This window comes from Octopus sinensis, linkage group LG14 (genome assembly GCF_006345805.1).
Source record: "Octopus sinensis linkage group LG14, ASM634580v1, whole genome shotgun sequence".
Lineage (NCBI taxonomy): Eukaryota > Metazoa > Mollusca > Cephalopoda > Octopoda > Octopodidae > Octopus > Octopus sinensis.
The window spans coordinates 61,417,305-61,437,267 of record NC_043010.1 but is presented as its reverse complement, the minus strand read 5'-3'; the positions used below and the strand labels follow the sequence as shown (position 1 = coordinate 61,437,267).

Below are 19,963 nucleotides of genomic sequence, written 5' to 3'. Positions count from 1 at the left end.
TTTTGCTAATCCTACTTTCACATCAGGAGGCAGTATTTGGGGAAACTAGGTTCAGCTCTGGTTTTATGAATCTTAGGACTAATGAAAGACCCGACTCCTAAGTGTCTCTTAAGATCACATCCAATTTTTTTCATCTTTTTAACATGTTAGGGCTTGGGTTTGAGGGAAATTTGGCTGCTATTTCTTATAGTTTGAGTAACCCTGTAGAGGTTCACTCAGTGGTAGTGGTTGACTTCTGCTTGAAAAAAACTAAGAGAAAGAGAGAGGTTGTATCATGTGTAAAAAAACAATGAATAGGTTGTTGATGTCCAGAGGAAAGAGTGAGAGAGACAAGAGAGTAGGGCAAGATTCAGTTGCTATTTCTAGCAGGCCAAGCACCCTGAACATTTTCCTTCATTGGCTCACATTGCAGTACACCTCTGCTGGTAAAGAGATTCTCATTAACACATGTATCAACAAGCTTCTTTGCTCTAGACACGAGGCTCGAAATTTTTTGGGGAAAAGGCCAGTCGATTAGATTGACCCCAGTATGCAACTGGTACTTAATTTATCGACCCTGAAAGGATGAAAGGCAAAGTTGACCTCGGTAGAATTTGAACTCAGAATGTAAAGACAGATGAAATACCACTAAGCATTTCACTTGGCATGCTAACGATTCTGCCAGCTTGCAAGTTTCTTTATTCTTGAGATGAAAGAATAGTTAATGCTGAACTGCAAGTGAGCTCTGACTAAATCAAGGTATGATCTTGTCTTGCAAGGGTACTTGGTGATGATCCTGTTGGTGCTGGTGCCATGTAAAAGGCACCCAATGCATTGTGTAAAGTGGTTGGTGTTAGGAAGGGCATCCATGGTGAGAGAAATGTATGGCGTGAGGCTTTTTGACAGCAGGAGGACCTAGGACTTGATGGGGATGCTGGGCTTGGAGGAATCAGTGGAACAGCTGGCAAGGGCAAATGGTGTGCAGTGGTTGAGGAGCATGTGTTGAAGAGGGTGCTAGAGTTTGAGGTAAATGGACAGCGAAAGCAAGGTAGACCAAGGAAAATGTGGAGGGCTGGCTTGAGAAGGGAGGACGCCCAAAACCGGGTGAGATGGTGTGAGGGCAAATGCTATGGCATTGAGGTAGATCCGGTCACCCCTGTTAACGGGGACAAAACCAGGATTCAAAATGATGGATGATGATCCAGCTGTAGAAACTGCCAAAGCAGACAATGGAACCTGGTGCAGCTCCTGTCAAGCTGTCCAACCCATGCCTGTTTGGAAAACAGACGTTTAATGATGATGATGATGATCAAAGGCATTCCAACCATGACTATCCTATATTCAGGTAGTGTAGTTTGGGATATGCTATCCAATGTAATTTCTAAGATAGGGTTGATTTGAGGACGGTTTGGTAGTTATTATATACTTTTTTAGTGGTCAAAGGAACATCATAGAGGCTACCTTATTGCTTCAAGGAATGGCTCCTTGTTTTGAAGCCATCAACTGTTTCAACTGGCTTTGGATTAAGGATGTGACAGTATATTTAGAACATCATCTAATGTATTCTAGCTTAAAACAGTATGATTTGGCTTGTCAGCAGCCACATTTCATCTATAACCATCCAATTTTATTTTTAGACAGTGCATCTAGGGCTACACTACCTAATGTGTCCTACCTGAAAACAATAAGCAGCATCATGGAATTCAGTGGTGGGTAACTTTACCACAAGGTTCCCCATTGTAAAAGGTTTTGCAGCTACATTGCTTTCTGAGAGTCAAATGACTTGTTGATGTGGGATGTGGGAAACATGTCCTTGTTAGGCCTATTTTAGAATGGGTTGCGGTTAATGAGGGGATTAACTCAAGTGATGAAGGGGCCAGTCCTTTAAGAATCATACTAGAACAGATAGTGAATGGCTATAAGATGTGATCTGTGGATCCAGTATTCTGGATATATTGTACCCCTGCCAGAAATGAAGATCACTCTATACACTGAGGTGCATTGGTTTATTATGTAGGGTGTAAGTTGTCCAAAAGCAGTGACCACCCCCATCTTGACCTTTAAGACAGAGTAGTGTGATAAGGAGATTTGGTTGCTATTTCTAGCAAGTGGAGTAAACAAGTGTGATAGAATAGTCACTGCTGGAACGTTTCTGATCAGATTTCAAGCAGATCATGGCTAAATTCATCTTTATAAACTAAATACAGGTTTATAAAATATTTTGTCTTGTATGAAAATATTTCTCTAAAGACGATATATAGAAAAGAAGTCATAATAATATATATATATAAATATATAGTGTATAAAAATACATACATTTATTTCTTCTCTCGTTTAAAAAAACACATGTAATTTGTTAGCTGTCCTTAAGAGAGGATGGAGACTTGAATAACCATTTAATGTAGATAAAGAACAACAATAGACCAAATTGTACGATGTACAAGGAAAATGGTTTCATCGTTGCGACAGTGTCTGTGTCAAGCTGATCTAATGCCTGATGGCCATAATACAGGGAAAACGTCAAACACTGGAAAAACACGTAATATATGAGCATTGCACGTTGTTCCTTTGTGAAAATGTTTGGAGGTTGGCTTTTCTGAATGTCGTCAGCCGTGTCTTTCAATCTGGCTTCTCCAGATGGCGAATTATTTCTCTTGTGTTGCTTCTCACCTGCCAGGTCTCTGCAATTGTTACTTTTATCAAAAAAGCCGTTCTGATGTTTTATAGTCAGAGAAAACATCACAACACGACCGACATACTCATTCAGATTACATTTAACGAATTTTGCCAATAAGCTCTCTTCAGATAATGGTTTCCTGTGCTCTTCGTTTGGAAATGGCTGACAATATATTTCTGGCGTCAGAACCATTTGCAATAATAAATACATCAAATTGTCTGGATATTTTAATAGAAGCCTTTCACAAGCAATGGCTGACGAATATCTTAATGGTTTTCTTTCTTTTTTCTCCAATTGTATTGCTTTTGAAACATCTTCATTGAAAATTCCCGACAGAGTATTGTCTTCGTCTGGCTCTGTGTTTCGTCTGTTGTCTGCAGAATGCTGGCTTGATTGAAACAACATGCTCATGCTATCCAACGGTGCATTCTCCATGTGTACAGTGAAACATAATATGCTAGTTAAGGACAATAAACTATTGTTCGGTTTATTTTTAATAGTTCGATTCGTTTGGTAAATGTTACCGTCCAACTGAAAAGAATCCAATGATTTGAGTTGAAGCTTTGAATACGGTCTTGTTACAATGGGCTGATTCGGCACAACAGATCGTTGATTTGTGGCTTGAAATGATGTTTTCTTTTTAGACTGAAAAACGTTCAAAGTGGACATGGAGCCTAAAAAAGAGCGGTTTCCTGTCACATTCTTTATATAATTCATAATTTCTTTGGCTAATGTAACATGAAAATGTACTCACTTCATATTTATTTTAATCATGGTTCTGCTTATATGTATGTCTATATTCCAACTTTTTTCCTCCGTAATGCCACAATATAACAATTCAAACAAACTGTTGCCTTCATTTTAAAAGAGGTAATTTCTTTTATTTTTCCGATCTGGTGATTTTGGCAACACTTCGAAATTCCCTTTATATATATATTATAGTCTTCTGAAAATCTATGTAGTATGTGTTTCGAATTGTCAACTTATATTGAGAAATTTTCCATTGAATGATATCTTAAAAGTCGAGCCCCAAGCTGAAATAGATTATCTGCTCAAAAGTTTTTTATGGTGGGTGGGGGTCTTCACAAAAATAACGGTAATTTACTATTGAAAAAGTGAAGTTCATTTAGAGACATTTTTTCAAAATGATTTACAAAATGGCTGCCTCTTAAGACAAAAGTTAATTAACAAAAAAGCTACGAAGAAAAAAAGAACCTTTAAAATAGAGATTTGTGAGTTATTTCACATTAAAAAAAACACACACACGCACACACACATGAATGGAGGGAAAATGCACTAATTCTTTTCTTCTCTTCAGTTTTCACTTCTCCGTTGTGCAGCAGTCTCCCTCCCGTCTGCCAACGACATTGTCGATCGATTTAAAAAGACATAAAAACACAAAGCTCCAGCGTTCGTGTGACCTGCGAACGACGCTTGTCGTCGAGACACGTCATGGCTGTTTGGTTTACAAACCATTCACAGTTGATTGTTAAAACTTACCACTGACAGATGTTCTCTATTTATCTTCTCGTGTCTGTTGTTTTTGTTTCATCCAACACAAACTGTGTAGGTGTAAGGCAGCATTATTTTATTTCTGTGAACATTTTCTTCTAATAATATATTCTTCTAAGATGAAAACCTATCTGCTACCGTAAAATTTTAAACAATACCGAGTTTTTATTCAATGAAACAAGTCAGAGGCTTTAGAAAAACAGCATAATAGGTTTTGGAGACTTATTTACATCTGAAAAGTAAACCATCAAGAGAAACAATTCCAATAAATACAACACTAGCGACTATTATTTCACTCATCTGATGTCCATTTTTTTTTTCTATGGAGAAAGTTATTAAGTTCACTCCACCAGCTCAATCACTGAGCAAGTGTCTTCTGTTGTAGCCTTATGTTGACTAATGCCTTGAATGATATTTGCTTGATGGAAATTGTGTTGAAGCCTACCGAATATACGTCTATGGAGCTGTCATGTTTGTGGCAAGGTGTGTAGTTTACAATCATAAAGTCATGGGTTCAGTTTTAAGACCTGGTAGTAAATTGTGCCCTTGAGTAAGGTACATCTTTTGACAGAAAATCTGAACCTGCCATCTATTGTAGCATCTCTCTCTCTCTCTCCAGCTGTTACATCTTTAATGTCCCACAAGGGCAAAGATGGGAGGCCTTTGAGAATGTCTACATCTCACAACTACATAGACCCCCTAAAAGCAATTAGGAAAAGGTGTGATCATACTCACAAGTGACAGCTGACCTTTTTGTTTTTCATCTAATTCTTTTTAGCCACTTTCAAACATACAGTCCAATGATTTGGTTACATCCAGTGCATTCATTGGTTTCTAAGGACAGGTTTGGCAATGCAAGCAAGGAAGACAGAACTCAAAACATAAGTAAATATACATTTTCTATTCATATTTAGTAGAAACAACAAAATGAGTCAAGGGCTGAGAGTTTCATGCATCAGCACTGACCAAATTTTCCTCTGGACAGTGTTAATCATATAACAGGTAAATGGGGGAAAATTGCTGGCCCTCAGTCTACCCTCATGCCTTAGAGGAAGGTGTTTATTGGTGGTAGTGGTATGGATCAGAGTGTTCCACCAGCACAAGGGGCCAGAGAAGCTGGCATCGTCTACAATCGGATGGTGCTTTTTACATGCCACTGGCACAAGGGGCCAGGGGAGCTGGCATCGATTGCCATCAGATAGCACTTTTTACATGCCACCAGCACGGAAGCCAGTCAAGGCAGCACTGGCGTCGGCCACATTCAGATGGTACTTTTTATGTGCTACAGGCATGGGGCTCACAACTACAATTTCCATTTGATTTGGTTTTGATATTGCTGATGTTGTAGTTGTACATCAGTCACGTTCGGATGGTGCTTTTTACGTGCCACCAGCATGGAAGCCAGTCAAGGCGGCACTGGTATCAACCACATTTGGATGGTGCTTTTTACATGCTACCGGCATGGCGCTATACACACACATATATACACATATTCACACACTTTATCATTATTTCTGTTTGTATGGGTCAGACAAAGTACGTTGAGGCAGAGTTTCTACAGCTGGGTACTTGTTCCTGTTGCCAGTCCTCACCTGTTTGTAAGCAAGGTAATATTTTTCACAGACTTTTGGAACAACGAACTGTTCAATGATGGTCAGACATATTTTCCTGGCATCATCATCATCATCGTTTAGCGTCCGCTTTCCATGCTAGCATGGGTTGGACGGTTCAACTGGGGTCTGTGAAGCCAGGAGGCTGCACCAGGCCCAGTCTGATCTGGTAGTGTTTCTACAGCTGGATGCCCTTCCTAACGCCAACCACTCCGTGAGTGTAGTGGGTGCTTTTTACGTGCCACTGGCACAGGTGCCAGACGGTGCTGGCAAACGGCCACGAACGGATGGTGCTTTTATGTGCCACCGGCACAGGGGCAGATTGCAAATATATAAAAATTTGCATGTTTTATATATTGACTTTTATCTTCAACCAGTGTAAATACATTGAGCCATGGAGAAGACACAAACACATACAGGCTCATACACACACACACACACACACACACACACATATATATATATATATATATGTATGGCAAAATTCAGACAGTTTCCATCTTCCAATTCACTCACACAGCATCAATTAGTTTACAGCCACAATAGAAGACATTGACTGTGCCATGGAGTAGAACTGAATTCTAAACACCATGGGGTTCTGAAGTGAACTTCTTAACCAGACAGCCATGCCTCTATGTGTGTGTGTGTGTGCATATATATATATATATATATATATATGTATGTGTGTATTGTTATATTTTGGGATGGTCTTTTTTTCTTGCCAAATAAACACACACACACATTATATATTCGTTCTTCACTTCAGCTTTATTATTCCTATTTTACTGTCCTTCCTCTTAAATCCTTCATCACGCATCCTGTGACCTCTTCATCGACTCTCCATCCCATGTGTCTCCTATTCTGTCTATTCGTGTACATATACACACACCAGAGGCTTCTCTAACCCAATCATATTCAGTTTCCCTGTAACCATCTTTGTTACTATTTATTGCACACCTCACTTTCTCTTCCCCCATCATGTCACCTGTGTAATGAGAGATGGTAATACATTGGCGTTGTGCAAATTCAGTCCCTCTTCTTTATTGAAGGCCATTACTCTCTCTCTCTCTCTCCTGTTGCTATCATTATTGACATCCGTTAGACTTTCCATCTTTATTCCTACCAACCATTAACCTCTCTCCCTTCCATTACCATGACTCCCCTACCACACCCACTTCTCTCATCATGCTGCTTTAACAAATTTGGATTCAGATATGCAAGTGGGATGGTAGTTAATATTTATTCTTAAAGCTTCCTTATTCATGTCTACTCAATACCCTTATCAACAACCATCACATAGCTCTCTCTCTCTCTATATATATATATATATCTTCGATCAGTCTTTCATCTCTACCTCCTTTCATCCTATTACTCTGGCTCTTCTCCCACTCAACAGTGACAAAGAAAGGAGCAGTCTGATTCTGATGAAGGCAAGTGAACAGAAACTCTTAAATCAGTCAACCCTTTCCTTATATATGTATATACACATACATATCTTTTGCACATGTTTCTCTATAGGTGTAATCTTTTTTCCATTGAATTATTTTTACAGCTGAGAGATAACCTTCCTGGTGCTAATCACTCAATCATGAACAGAACTGGTTGAGTTCTTTTTGTCAACCAGAAAAACTGGAGAAAGCAGTGTTGTGTTGTTTAGGAGGAACACAATGGCTATGTAACCCTTTATAGTCAACAGTTTCAACATCTACAGCTCACAGACGTTACAGGATACCAACCTAAGACAGCCCTTTGAGCAAGGTTACCAATCTGTGAAAACCACCCTATATTAAAATTGCAATTAGGATTTAATCCCTACCAAAATCTCACTGTACTATAAATGATAACAAGGCCCTTATTTAATGCTATATTAACTATAACCCTTTAGCATTTAAACCAGGCACATCAGGTCGAAATATTCTATCTATTGTAGTTCAAGCTGGCCGGATCTGACATTTCACACCTACCCTACCATTCTAAATATAAGAAATCACTTCATCAAAATTTTGTAGCTACAAGATAATCATCATCATCATCGTTTAACGTCCACTTTCCATGCTAGCATGGGTTGCACGGTTTGACCGGGGTCTGTGAAGCCAGAAGGCTGTACCAGGCTCCAGTCTGATCTGGCAGTGTTTTAACAGCTGGATGCCCTTCCTAACACCAATCACTCCATGAGTGTAGTGGGTGCTTTTTACATCCCAGGCGAGGCTGGCAACGTCCATGATCAGTTGGTGCTTTTACGTGCCACCGGCACAGAAGCCAGTTAAGGCAGCGCTGGCATCAGCCATGTTCGGATGGTGCTTTTTACATTACATTTGACAGAGTAATCTGAACACCAAAGGGTTAAAGTTGAAGTTATTTTATCCTTTTTGTACCAATCTACCTGAGACTATTCCTGGTTCTAAGATACAAACTTCTTGTTTTGAGGTGATTTAAATTTAAACTTTCTATCAGAATTTGACATTAAATCTCTCTCTATATAAAGCTGAAGTTGTCTGTGTGCACCAGGTTTGGTAGCCTTCAACTAGCACTATCTCCTCTGAGACCCTGTGGTGCAAGTTGACCAAAATTAAGAGTATGATAGAAGAAGGCTTGTTCTTCCTTCTGTAGAAGATAAAATTCAAATCAGACCATGTTAACACCAAAAATTATTTACATAAAAAAGGTGCTTCTTTTCTATAAAAATCCCTATTTTTAAAGATTTTTTTACTGCTTTGTTGCCATTTTTCGGTGTATTTCAACCAGAAAAATGTTCACTTAAAGAGAATAACAAGCTACATATTGCAAAACTTTTACTTTTCAAAAATTCCAATTCTAAAGGGTCGAAACAAACCCGAGCAACACTGGGTGATGCTGCTAGTTTATGTTACAAAATTCAGCTTAATAAAGACAAAGTTATTTTACTCGATTCTTTTTTTCTTCAAAATTAATTGAATCAAAGTCAATGTATTTTGATAGAGATATGGAAACAAACGAGTTAAGAGGCTGAACTACTGACAGAATTTGATAGGGAAAAATTCAAATGTTACCATTATGGCTATTATTTACTGGCTTCAGACTACCTGGCTGACAAAATGGGTCCACTCCTACTTCACAAAAGAGTGATGAGTGATAATATCTATATCACGTGACCGACCAGGCTATCAGATGTTGCTACACATTGCTGGTCACAATGCGCTTCACATTGTTTTAGCCTTTGAATGACGCCACTCCGCTGGCTAAGCGAGCAGGCCAACAGAAGAAAGTGAGAGAAAGTTGTGGCGAAAGAATACAGCAGGGATCGCCCCCCCCCCTGCTGGAGCCTCGTAGAGTTTTTGGTGTTTTTGCTCAATAAATACTCACAACGCCCGGTCTGGGAATCGAAACCGCGATCCTACGACCGCGAGTCCACTGCCCTAACCACTGGGCCATATACACAACAACAAAAACAAAATGAAGAGTCAACAGCAAAGATAAATGTCTTCATTTTCTTTATTTAGTATGTGGCATAGAGGGGTGTTAGAAATAAAAGGGGACCGACAAGTGAGGCGTTAATTTAGAGTCAAGCTGGAAGGGTCCTTTTAACATAGTCCGGAGTTAAACTGATGTCTCAGCTATGCTTGGAGTTGAGCTCATTGTGTCACTGAAGTCTGGAGTTAAACTAGGGATTCCACTTGAGAGACTGAAAATGGAAGTTGAGTTGATGTCCCCACTCAACACAGTTTTGTAACTCAATCTCAAGAACAGTAAGTAAAGATGAATGAGGGAGAAGATAAGGGATCCCTGCTCCATGTCTGTGGTTTCAGGTTCAAATAGAAATGACAAGAGGAAGAAAGCACGGTCATGGGCCAGAAAGAGAAAGAAAAGAGGATTTCTTTCAAAACAACAAAATGATTTCCTGTGTGGTGAGGTGAGTGACTGGATCACATGACCACATTAGAATGATGACTGATGAGGGGGGGGGGGTGACAAAGCGACAGGGTTACAGTTGAGATGGGAAACCAGGTGAAAGTGAAGTGAAAGCCGACTGATTACCATAAATGGGCAAAAAGAGCAGCTGGCCCTTTGTGAAAGAGGAGGATGCAAAGTGCTAAGATGACCAGGTTTTCGTAGGATATGACTAAGGGTCGACAACTCTGAATGTCAAAACCTGCCACTGACAGCGAATTGGAAGTTGTCACAAAATGATGGATGGTTATGACAGATGTGAGATCAGAAAACAATGAATGGATGGTTATGAGAGAAATATAAAGTCAGAAAATAACAGATGGTATGAGATCAGATAATGGTGGATGGTATGAGGTTACAATGAATAGCAATTTGAACATGGAACGATATTCTGAATGGAATGCAAATTGCTCTCCCAAACCTGGCCAAAGCACAGTCCTTGTGATCAAATCCAAAATCGATTCAATTGAAAGACATTCTGATAACTCAGATCAGGTCATTGAACTTCTGTTGGGGGATCTCCCTTAACAACAAGCTGGATCGTAAGAAATAAACAGTAACAAAATGAAACAACAAAAATAGAATCCCTTCTTCCAGTTTTAATTTGAGCCCTGTGCCAGTCACCGTTGTATGCTGTGACAAGTCTCAATCCTCTGCCAGTTCCCTTTTTTCCATGATGACAGGTCTTAACTCTCTCTACCAGCCAGTTGTTTACTGACATGTCTTAACTCTCTCCCAGCCAATTTCACATTATCACACCTCACTCACTACCAGTCACAGATGTAGTGACATGTCTCAACCCTCTACCAGTCACAGCTGTACACTATGACATGTCTTAACCTCCCTCCCATCTATCCACCTGTCATAGGTGTACACTGCGACATGTCTCAACCCTCTACCAGTCAGTTTTACCTTATGACATGTTCTAACCCTCTACCAGTCGCAGTTGTGACATGTCTCGACTGCCTATGCAATGCCACATGTGATCAGAGACTACTAATACAGTTGGTTTTGTCTGATCCAGATTCAAGAATGCTATAGTTGTTCTGATGTATCTGGAGTGCCGTGTGCAAGAGGAGGAGGAGAAAGATATCTATCACAGGATGTATGTATGTGAATGCAGCCACCTTGGTACTGTCACATATCCAGTGTTGTGGCCTTCATACTGTCACTTGTGCTACACTCTCCTGTCGTATATAATTCATATATATATATCCATACACAGTCTCTGATACAATACTCTGCTGTGGTGACACACACAGTTACAATGCCTTGCTTTAACATAACACACTGGCCTGTTCAATGATGATACACTGTTACACAGTTATGTCAGCTGATATAAAGTCTCTTTTTAACATGGATTCATTCTATAATCATATCCTGACTGTTATGCAGTTATTCCCAACAGCACCTTGGCACAATGCTTTTTGTCTGCCATGGTACACTGTTATACATAGTTGCGGTGGTTTTCTGTCACAATGTAACAACAGTTTTATGCCTGTCACAGTGTAACTAAATTTTATTGTGTGAAGTCATAATACTGATATGACACATTGCAGGCTTACGTCACATAGAGAGGGTCTTTTTTATAAAATTCTGTGTTGGTGTTACACTGTGACAGGAGCTGTACAGTTTATCCTTTGTACTGACATTTTCCTAATGCTTTCCTTTGTGATGAGAGTTGGGTTTATTCAGATCCAGTTGTATTCCATGTTTGTTTGGGTGCTGGCTAGTGCAGCCAGTTCCAGCACTACACACCACCCCCACGCCGCTACTGTGCACTCCAACAATGCCGCCATTGCAAGGAAACACACTGCCGGGGGGGACTGTTGGCACGGCAGTGCTATCACTCCAAGCAGTGACGGGAAAGCCACGAGACCAACAGTAGCTGTTTGGCAGCCTGTCTGGCACCATCACTTGATGGGGATGCAGGTGATCCTGAGGGTGTGTGGAAAATGATGAGGCACAACAGGGTGATGCGCTCATCATTAATGAAGCTGAAGAGGCAGGAGACACGTTGAGTGTGTGAACTGTTTGTTGCTGTGATGAAGGCGTGGTGGAGGCTGGCGCTGGTGCCGGGGTTGAATTCATGTCCACAACTGAGGCCGTCGTGTTTTCTGCTGTTGATTGTGATGATGCTTTCTGAATGTCTTCCGAAGTGTGTGTGCGTTCGTGCTTCTTCAGATTAGCTCGCTGCGAGAAGGACTTCTGACAGATCAAGCACGTGTATGGCTTCTCGCCGCTGTGGATGCGCTTGTGGTTGTTGAGATGTGCACGCTGTGCAAATGACTTGGAGCAAGTGGTGCACCTGTATGGTCTCTCGCCGCTGTGAATACGTTCGTGGTTGTTTAAATGATCTCGCTGAGCAAAAGACTTGGAACACACACCACAGTGATAGGGTTTCAAGCCTGTATGGATGCGCTCGTGGTTGTCCAAGTTGCTGCGCTGTGCAAATGATTTGCCGCAGTAGGCACAGCTGAATGGCCTAAGACCAGTGTGCACTCGTTCATGCTTAGCAAGATGTGCACTTTGGCTGAACCCTTTGCCGCAGAAGGTGCAGTGGAATGGCTTCTCGCCAGTGTGTATGCGATGGTGGTTTTTCAAATGAGCCCGCTGTGAAAAAGCCTTCGAGCAAACCTGACATTTAAAAGGCCGATGACCACTGTGTGTCCGCGAGTGGTTGTTGAGGTGATCTTTCTGCGTGAACGACTTCTGGCAAATGTCGCAGTGAAAGTTCCTCTCTCCCGTGTGAATAGCTTGGTGACTCTTCAACTTGTCTCTCTGTGAAAACGCCTTGAAACAATAGCCACAACTGAAATGCTTTTCCGTAGCAGGGGCATTTTCGTGATGGTCCAAGTTCGCTCTGCGAGAAAAGGCCTTCCGGCATATGTCACACTTGAATGGTTTCTTACTTGTGGCACTGTTGCTGCTGTTGTTTACGTGTTGATGGTTGGCTGAAGACACAGCGGGGACAGAGCTGGAAATTCCTTGAGCTATGATAGTTGAGGTCTGAAGTGGTAGTGTTGGTTGTGGTTGCTGTGGTGGCGGTGGTGGTGGTTGCTGTTGTGGTTGTGGCGGTGGTTGTTGCTGTTGTTGTTGTTGTTGTGGGACAGGTTGTTTCAAGTTCACTTTCAGCTGTTGTGGCTGGTGGTGGTGATGATGGTGGTGATGCAAGTCGTTTTGGGGAAAAGCTTGTGGAAACGCCATAGACTGTACAGAATACATGGCTCTTTACACATAATCCAAACTGGATGAGCAGGAAGAGGATGGCAGCAGTTTTATTTAATCCACTGTAATCCACAGGGTCTTATTTCAATATATTTCCGTTTTTTTCTGAATTCAAACAAAGATTTGTATAAAGTTGTAAACAAAGAATAATAATAATTATCCAGCTTTTAATGAATTCTCATTTCAGTGGAAACCGCAGATCCATCCATTGAAACAGCAGGCTTTTTTGCTTTCTTACTGGACTTTCTTACCAATAGATTTAGTTTCTGACTTTGTCTTCAACAATATTTGAAATGACTCGGAGTAATTTGTTGATACTCTCTCCAAATATTTCCCATTCTAACAATTGATAAGATTAAAGAATAAACTTTTGTCTGGGTTTTTGTTTCTTCAGAGAATTCTTATGCTGTCCTCCAGTTGTAATAAAGTATGTGCACACACAGACACACACACACATATATATATATATAGAGAGAGAGAGATAAATAGATATAAATATCAGAAAAGTGAAGAGCAGGGGCTTTTCTTGGGAAGAAGAGGTAGCAGACTTGAAATGAAAACCAAAAGCCTGTTTGTCATTGAAGGAGAGTTTTGAAATGTTTCTTATGAAGAGTCATTAATCTCTGGGGTTATTCAAGGAAATCTTTCCAGAATTCCTCACAGGTACAGCCAGTTCAGTACTCCAAGTTTTAATATCTGGAAAAAACAAACAAAAACAAAAGTCTTACAACAAAGAGCATAATGAAAAATATTTAAACTTTAATTGAGTTTACAATATAAACCATATAAAGAGGCTTAACAAATATCTAGTTACATTGCACTCATTACCAAACAATTTCCTCAGTGAGTCAATGAAGAGGCCTCTAAGTAGCCAGTCAATTGGCTAGAAATAGCAGTCACATCACCATAAAATCACACACTCCAATCTTAAAAAATAGCAAAATACAACAGATAATATAATCCTAAACATGGTTGGCCATGGTTGGAATATCTTTGGTTCACCTAGGAAATGGTTGGAATGTCTTTGATTCACCTCGGGCTGAACAAAAATGACAAACAACACATTGAATAATGGAGTCCAAGGTACACAGATAACTTGACACTGAAATAACAACATCATCAACATGACTAACATTAGATAATGGAGTCCTAGATATACTGTGCCTGGATAATAGATGTGTGGGTCACCACTGGAACACTTTTTACCAGGGATCTACGAGATCAGAGGCAGAACTGGGGCATTTGGGACATAAATTGAGAGAAACTTTTGAGGAAAGACCTTCCATTACCAAATTTCTGTTCAAGTTTCAATTAATTTTCAAAGTAATGACAAATTTAGAAAAATAACTAATAAAAGTCTAATAAAAAAAAAATCCATCTCCTATTACTAATAAATACTACATCTATACATACACATATGTATATACATATATATATATATATATATATATATATATATGTGTATGTGTGTGTGTGTATATATATATATATATACATGCACATGTATATACGTACATACATACACACGTATATACATATATATAAATATATACACATATGTATATACATACACATACGTGTATACATACATACGTACACATATGTATATACATATACAGACATACATATATATACACACAAACACACACATGTATATATACATATATACACACATACATATAGACATTCATATATACACATATATATATATACAAATATATGTAAATACATATATATATATACACATGTATGTATATACATACATATATATACACATGTATGTATATACATACATATATATACACATGTATGTATATACATACATATATATACACATGTATGTATATACATACATATATATACACATGTATGTATATACATACACATATATATACATATACACATGTATGTATATACATACACATATATATATACATATACACATATATGTATATACATACATATATATGTATAGACATACAAATATATTTATAGACATACACATATATGTATAGACATACATACATGTATAGACATACATACATGTATAGACATACATACATATATGTCCACACATATATATGTATAGACATACATATATATGTGTGGACATACATATGTATTGGGTTGGCAACTAAGTTCCCGCCGTTTTTTAAAATTCTATTTTTGAATCATTTTGGAATCTATTTTTTTTTTTTCTAGTTAATTTTTGTTTATTTTCAGATCATTAAAATGGATTGTCAAGACGAGCATTTTCGACACCTCCTGCTCTTTGCAGATTCTAAGGCTGCAAAGGCTGCTCGTGACGTTTATGCTGTGTATGGAGAGGGTGCCATAGCTGAAAGAACTGCTTTTGATTGGTATGCCATGTTCAAAAATGGAAATTTTGACCTCAAAGCTGCATCTCACTCTGGCCGTCGAGTTGAGTTCGATGAAGAGCGATTAAACCAACTTTTGCAAAATAAATTCTTGTCAAACGAGAAGGGAGCTCGCAGAGAAAATGGAATGCTCCCATACGGCTATAGAGAAGCATCTTCACTCGATGGGAAAGGTTCAGAAGTATGGAACACGAGTTCCACATGCTTTAAGTGACGACAACAAAAATCAACGAGCCTCAATCTCCGCTGGTTTGCTTGCTCGTCACTGCTCAACTCATGGACACAAGCAACGATTTCTTTACCGGATCATTACTGGCAACAAAAAATGGTGCCTGTACATCAACATGAAGCAGCATAAGGAATGGCTTAGCCCTGGTAAACAAGCAACACCGTACACGAAACAAGATCTTCATTTGCGTAAAACGATGTTGCACATATGGTGGGACTGGGAAGGGATTATCCATTACGAATTGCTTGAACGGAACCAAATCTACCTAACAATCCACTAACTAGTCTACTCTACCTGTGTAAACTGTGGGTATGGAGGTATGGTATCTTCTATGTATATTTCCTATTTAATATTGGGGAAGTTTCATTTATAAGGACGTACTCCCGTATTTGTCTGAGTGTTGGGTCTTTTGGGTGCTTGGATAAGATGCGGATGTCAAGTTGACCCAAGTTGCCTCCATGGTGGTCTTTGGCATGTTGGAATATGGAGGACTGTTTTTTTGCCAGCCTCGCCTGGCCTCCGTGTCAGTGGCACGTAAAAAGCACCATCCGATTGTGGCCGTCTGCCAGCCTCGTCCGACACCTGTGCTGGTGGCACGTAAAAAGCACCCACTACACTCATGGAGTGGTTGGCATTAGGAAGGGCATCCAGCCGTAGAAACATTGCCAGATCAGACTGGGCCTGGTGCAGCCTTCTGGCTTCCCAGACCCCAGTTGCACCGTCCAATCCATGCCAGCATGGAAAGCGGACGCTAAACGATGATGATGATGATGATGTCTCAGATGTTCATTTATTCGTTCCGCAATGCTCCTAGATGTCTCCCCTATGTACATCATGTTCATGTCTTTACAAGCACCTTCTATGCATCTTATGCTGTAAACTACATTTCGAGTTCTACAGTTAATGCCAGGGTTAATCCTACATACCATGCAGTTATCACTGGTGCATATGGTATTCTCAAAGGGGTATGTCCTACATAGTTGTGATCTGACAAAGTTCCCTGGCTTTTCAACAATCTTAATGTTGAGTTTGGTCTCCTTCAGAGCTTTTCTAAATCTAAGGGCTAGTTCTCCATGGGCTGTGGCCTCTACAAACATCACCCATTGATATTTGTCGGTTTTATACCACGTGTTCGCTCTGTTTGCTTTAACAGTAACAATTATTATTAAGGTGGCAATCTGACAGAATCGTTAGAGCATCAGGGGAAAAATACATAACAGCACGGCTTCCAGTGCTTCGTGTTCAGAGTTCAACTCCCACCATGGTCAACTTTACCTTCCATCCTTTTGGGATTGATAAAATCAGCACCAGATGAACACTGGGGTGGGTGGGGGATGATGTAATCAACCTCTTGCACCCTCACACACAAACTACAGCCTTCAGCCAAAATTAGACTGAGTATTCTTCTTCTTATTATTATTATTGTTGTTACTAAGGCGATGAGTTGGCAGAATCATTAGCATGCCAGATGGAAAGCTAAGTAGTATTACGTTCTGAGTTCAAGTTCCACTGAGGTCGACTCTGCCTTTCATCTCTTTGGGGTCGATATATTCGACTCATCCCCTCCCTCACAAAATTGCTGCCCCTGTGACAATGTTTGGAACTATTATTTATTATTATTACTGATCTAATGGTTTAATGGTTGAAAGATGATTGCACAAATTGCGGTGACTTTGTGGTGGTAAACAACATCATTATTTAGCACTCATTGTGGTTTATGTTGTAGTAGTTCAGTGGTAAAGGATACGGAGCAACAGAACACAGTCCGAACACACAAACCCCCACATCACACCGCAGCCAAATCTACCTCAAATCGCACCCTCCCCTCATACAGCGCCTTTAAAAATAGAAAGGATCATACTGATTGATGTTGTTCAAGGTGAACTGAGCCTAGAAAAAAAGACGGAAGCGCCACGGATGGAACGCCTTGAACATAGGTCTGCTCGGTGAGAGGCTGATCTGGGACTAAACAACAAGCGCATACAAACACGTTATCTATGTGTAGTAGTAGTAGTAGTAGTAGTAGTGGTGGTGGTGATGGAGGTGTTTTCTCTCGGGTTTGTTGGGGGATTTTCAGGTCAATAATACATTGTTTACACGATGTTATATTAAAAAGAGGAGGATGCAACACACACACACAAAGTGGTCAGTTAATGCGAGCTTTCAGACTCTAAGCGGATCAAAAAAAAAAATTACCCTTAGCTCAGCACACAACTATGTATGTATGTATGTATGTATATATATGTGCATGTATGTAAGATGTTATTAGTCACCTTTTATGATCAGTTCATCTCCCCTACACTACACACACGTGTGTGTGTGTGTATACACCAAGAGTTTGTGTAAATAGAATTAAAGCAAAATGATAATTAATTATTAATGTGTATATATGAATGCATATATACACACACAGACGCTAATTTTACGGTGTGTGTGTATACGAATATGTGTATATGTATGTATATATATATATATATATATATATATATATATATATATGTGCGTGTGTGTATATGTATATATACATGTGTGTGTGTTTATATATATGTATGTATCTCTATACTGCTTATATATTTTATGTATCCACATAGATGTGTACATCGTATTATATAAACTACATAAATACACACACAAAGTTCCTGTTTATATGAATATGTTTTCATTTTTTCCTCGTAAATATGTGTCTATACGTGAATCGTTAGCCACTTTCAGGTTGTTTACACACACATAAATTATGTGTGTATGTTTATATATATATATATATACATACACACATATATATATATACACACACATAATTTATGTGTGTGTATGTATGTATATATATTATATATATATATATACATACACGCATACATCATGAGAGAAATGTCTTTGTGGCTACTGAGACACAGAGATGAATTAAACAAACAATAAACTTGAATAATCATTGGAGGGTCTTGAATTAAAGGTGTAAGAAACCCCCATAAATACACACAAAACCCCAAATATGTTTGGGGTTAAAGAAGATTGGGAAGGAAAAGAATAAGGAGGAGAGGAAGAACAAGGAGAAGAATGGGAAGCTTACCTAAAGAAACTTGTTTGATTCTCATTTGTCAAGAAGGTACATCAGTGGCCATAAACCAGTGACCGATTTACATGGTTGTCGTTATTACATATTGATCCCTCACTTAAGAATAATCTATTTCTCCTTCTTCTTTACAGCAAACACAAAGCCCTGTCGTGGGTTTCTGTCGGAGAAAAGAGAGGATTTAAGAAAAGAGGCTTAAACGAGCGGATTATCTCATTTCTACAAACAATGGTAGACGAAGAACCTTTCCCCGAGTCCTGTGTGGTTGCAGAATGAATCGGTTCGGCTGGACGAAGGAAGACGATTAAGAGAAGATGCAGGGAGGAAATACTTACCTTGGAGTGTGCCCTGACCAAAACAGCAAGGTGTGGATGAAGAATAAAAGGGTTTGCGGGGCTCGAGGGGTGCCACAAAGGTTTGCTTATTTCTGCACATATGTGTTTGTGTTTTAGGTCGCAGCTCTGAAGGTGGAGGGGGAGGAGACACGCCAACTGCTACCCTCTCTCTATGTCCCTATCTATTTCTCTCTTTCCCCCTCTCTCTGTTCTTTTTATATAACTCAACCTCGCACCCCTCTTTCTCCTTCACTTTCCCTCTCTCTCTCTCTCTCTTACGCTTACTCCCTCTCTGTCTGTTTCTTAAGTCAAGGGAGATAATCTTGGCTCTGCACTAAAGAAGACACCAAACGGGCTGTCATCGATTGTTTGATGTGGATTTGAATCTAAGATATTAAAATGTTTGATTGTCTGAAGATATAAATGAATCTATATACACTCACAAACACAACACATATATCTTTATTTGGTAGAACAAACAGAACTCAATACATTAAGAATGTTATTAATTTATTAAGCCCCTCGTATTCAGGGCAGGTCTTTTACATGTATTCCAGAAAGGCACAGAAAACATCTGAATTGTGTTAGAAAGTAACCCAAAGCTAAAATTTGGCCTGTAAATTTTTTTAAAATATCCCTTTTCTTATCAGGTTTTCCTGCTAGTCTGATTTGGACAGGTTTCCACTGTCTGAGTCAGTTCATAACTGGAGTTACACTTAAGCAATGTCACCCCAGAACCTGCTCCCCATGTTCACCAAAATCTTTAAACTCTTAATCTCTATGGAGATATAGCCTGACATTTGGAAACATTCTTCAGTATGTCCCATTCCACAGAAATGCCACCCACCCTACCATCACTCTCACTTCCAACATCTCCAAGGTAATGGAGACAGGCAATAATAATGTTCTCTCTCTCCCTCTCTATCAGTAACCACCAGTACGGCTTCCACAAAGCAAGGTCTACTGGAAATTTACTCACTTATGTCACTCAGAAGTGAGCTCTCACTTTAGAGATGTC

The 19,963-nt window shown here is 39.5% G+C and overlaps 3 protein-coding genes across 5 annotated transcripts; 1 reads left to right on the top strand and 2 right to left on the bottom strand.

Annotated features, from left to right (window-relative positions):
• Positions 1-2,286: 2,286 nt before the first annotated feature.
• LOC118766096 lies at positions 2,287-14,379 on the bottom strand. Its single transcript, XM_036509363.1, has 2 exons — positions 14,361-14,379; positions 2,287-3,579 (listed from the first exon to the last, which is right to left on the bottom strand). The coding sequence occupies exon 2, from the start codon at positions 3,371-3,373 to the stop codon at positions 2,336-2,338; it is 1,038 nt and encodes a 345-aa protein (XP_036365256.1). The 5' UTR covers positions 3,374-3,579; positions 14,361-14,379; the 3' UTR covers positions 2,287-2,335.
• LOC115218835 (zinc finger protein 260-like) lies at positions 9,232-19,162 on the bottom strand. 3 transcript variants are annotated; one of them, XR_005002023.1, is made up of 4 exons: positions 18,946-19,162; positions 18,608-18,770; positions 10,669-13,629; positions 9,232-10,545 (listed from the first exon to the last, which is right to left on the bottom strand). XR_005002023.1 is itself a non-coding variant. In XM_029788780.2 (3 exons), exon 3 carries the CDS (start codon positions 12,928-12,930, stop codon positions 11,362-11,364), a length of 1,569 nt encoding a protein of 522 aa, XP_029644640.1. In that variant the 5' UTR covers positions 12,931-13,629; positions 18,608-18,770; positions 18,946-19,162; the 3' UTR covers positions 9,232-11,361. The 3 variants fall into 3 exon arrangements, 2 of the variants coding, with proteins under 2 accessions (XP_029644640.1, XP_036365237.1); XM_029788780.2 differs by having other exon boundaries at positions 9,232-13,629; XM_036509344.1 differs by lacking the exon at positions 18,608-18,770 and having other exon boundaries at positions 9,232-13,629.
• Positions 14,005-18,886, top strand: LOC115219439. Its single transcript, XM_029789603.1, has 3 exons — positions 14,005-14,016; positions 15,157-15,404; positions 18,745-18,886. The coding sequence occupies exons 1-3, from the start codon at positions 14,005-14,007 to the stop codon at positions 18,884-18,886; spliced, it is 402 nt and encodes a 133-aa protein (XP_029645463.1).
• Positions 19,163-19,963: the final 801 nt, after the last annotated feature.

What these genes read in the sequence shown, in the direction of transcription:
- LOC118766096 (XM_036509363.1), bottom strand. Translation starts at nt 3,373, where the DNA reads ATGAATTATATAAAGAATGTGACAGGAAACCGCTCTTTTTTAGGCTCC.
- LOC115218835 (XM_029788780.2), bottom strand. Translation starts at nt 12,930, where the DNA reads ATGTATTCTGTACAGTCTATGGCGTTTCCACAAGCTTTTCCCCAAAAC.
- LOC115219439 (XM_029789603.1), top strand. An exon ending in CTTTTGCAAAATAAATTCTT is followed by an intron (nt 15,405 to 18,744) that starts GTCAAACGAGAA and finishes TCTTCTTTACAG; the next exon opens with CAAACACAAAGCCCTGTCGT.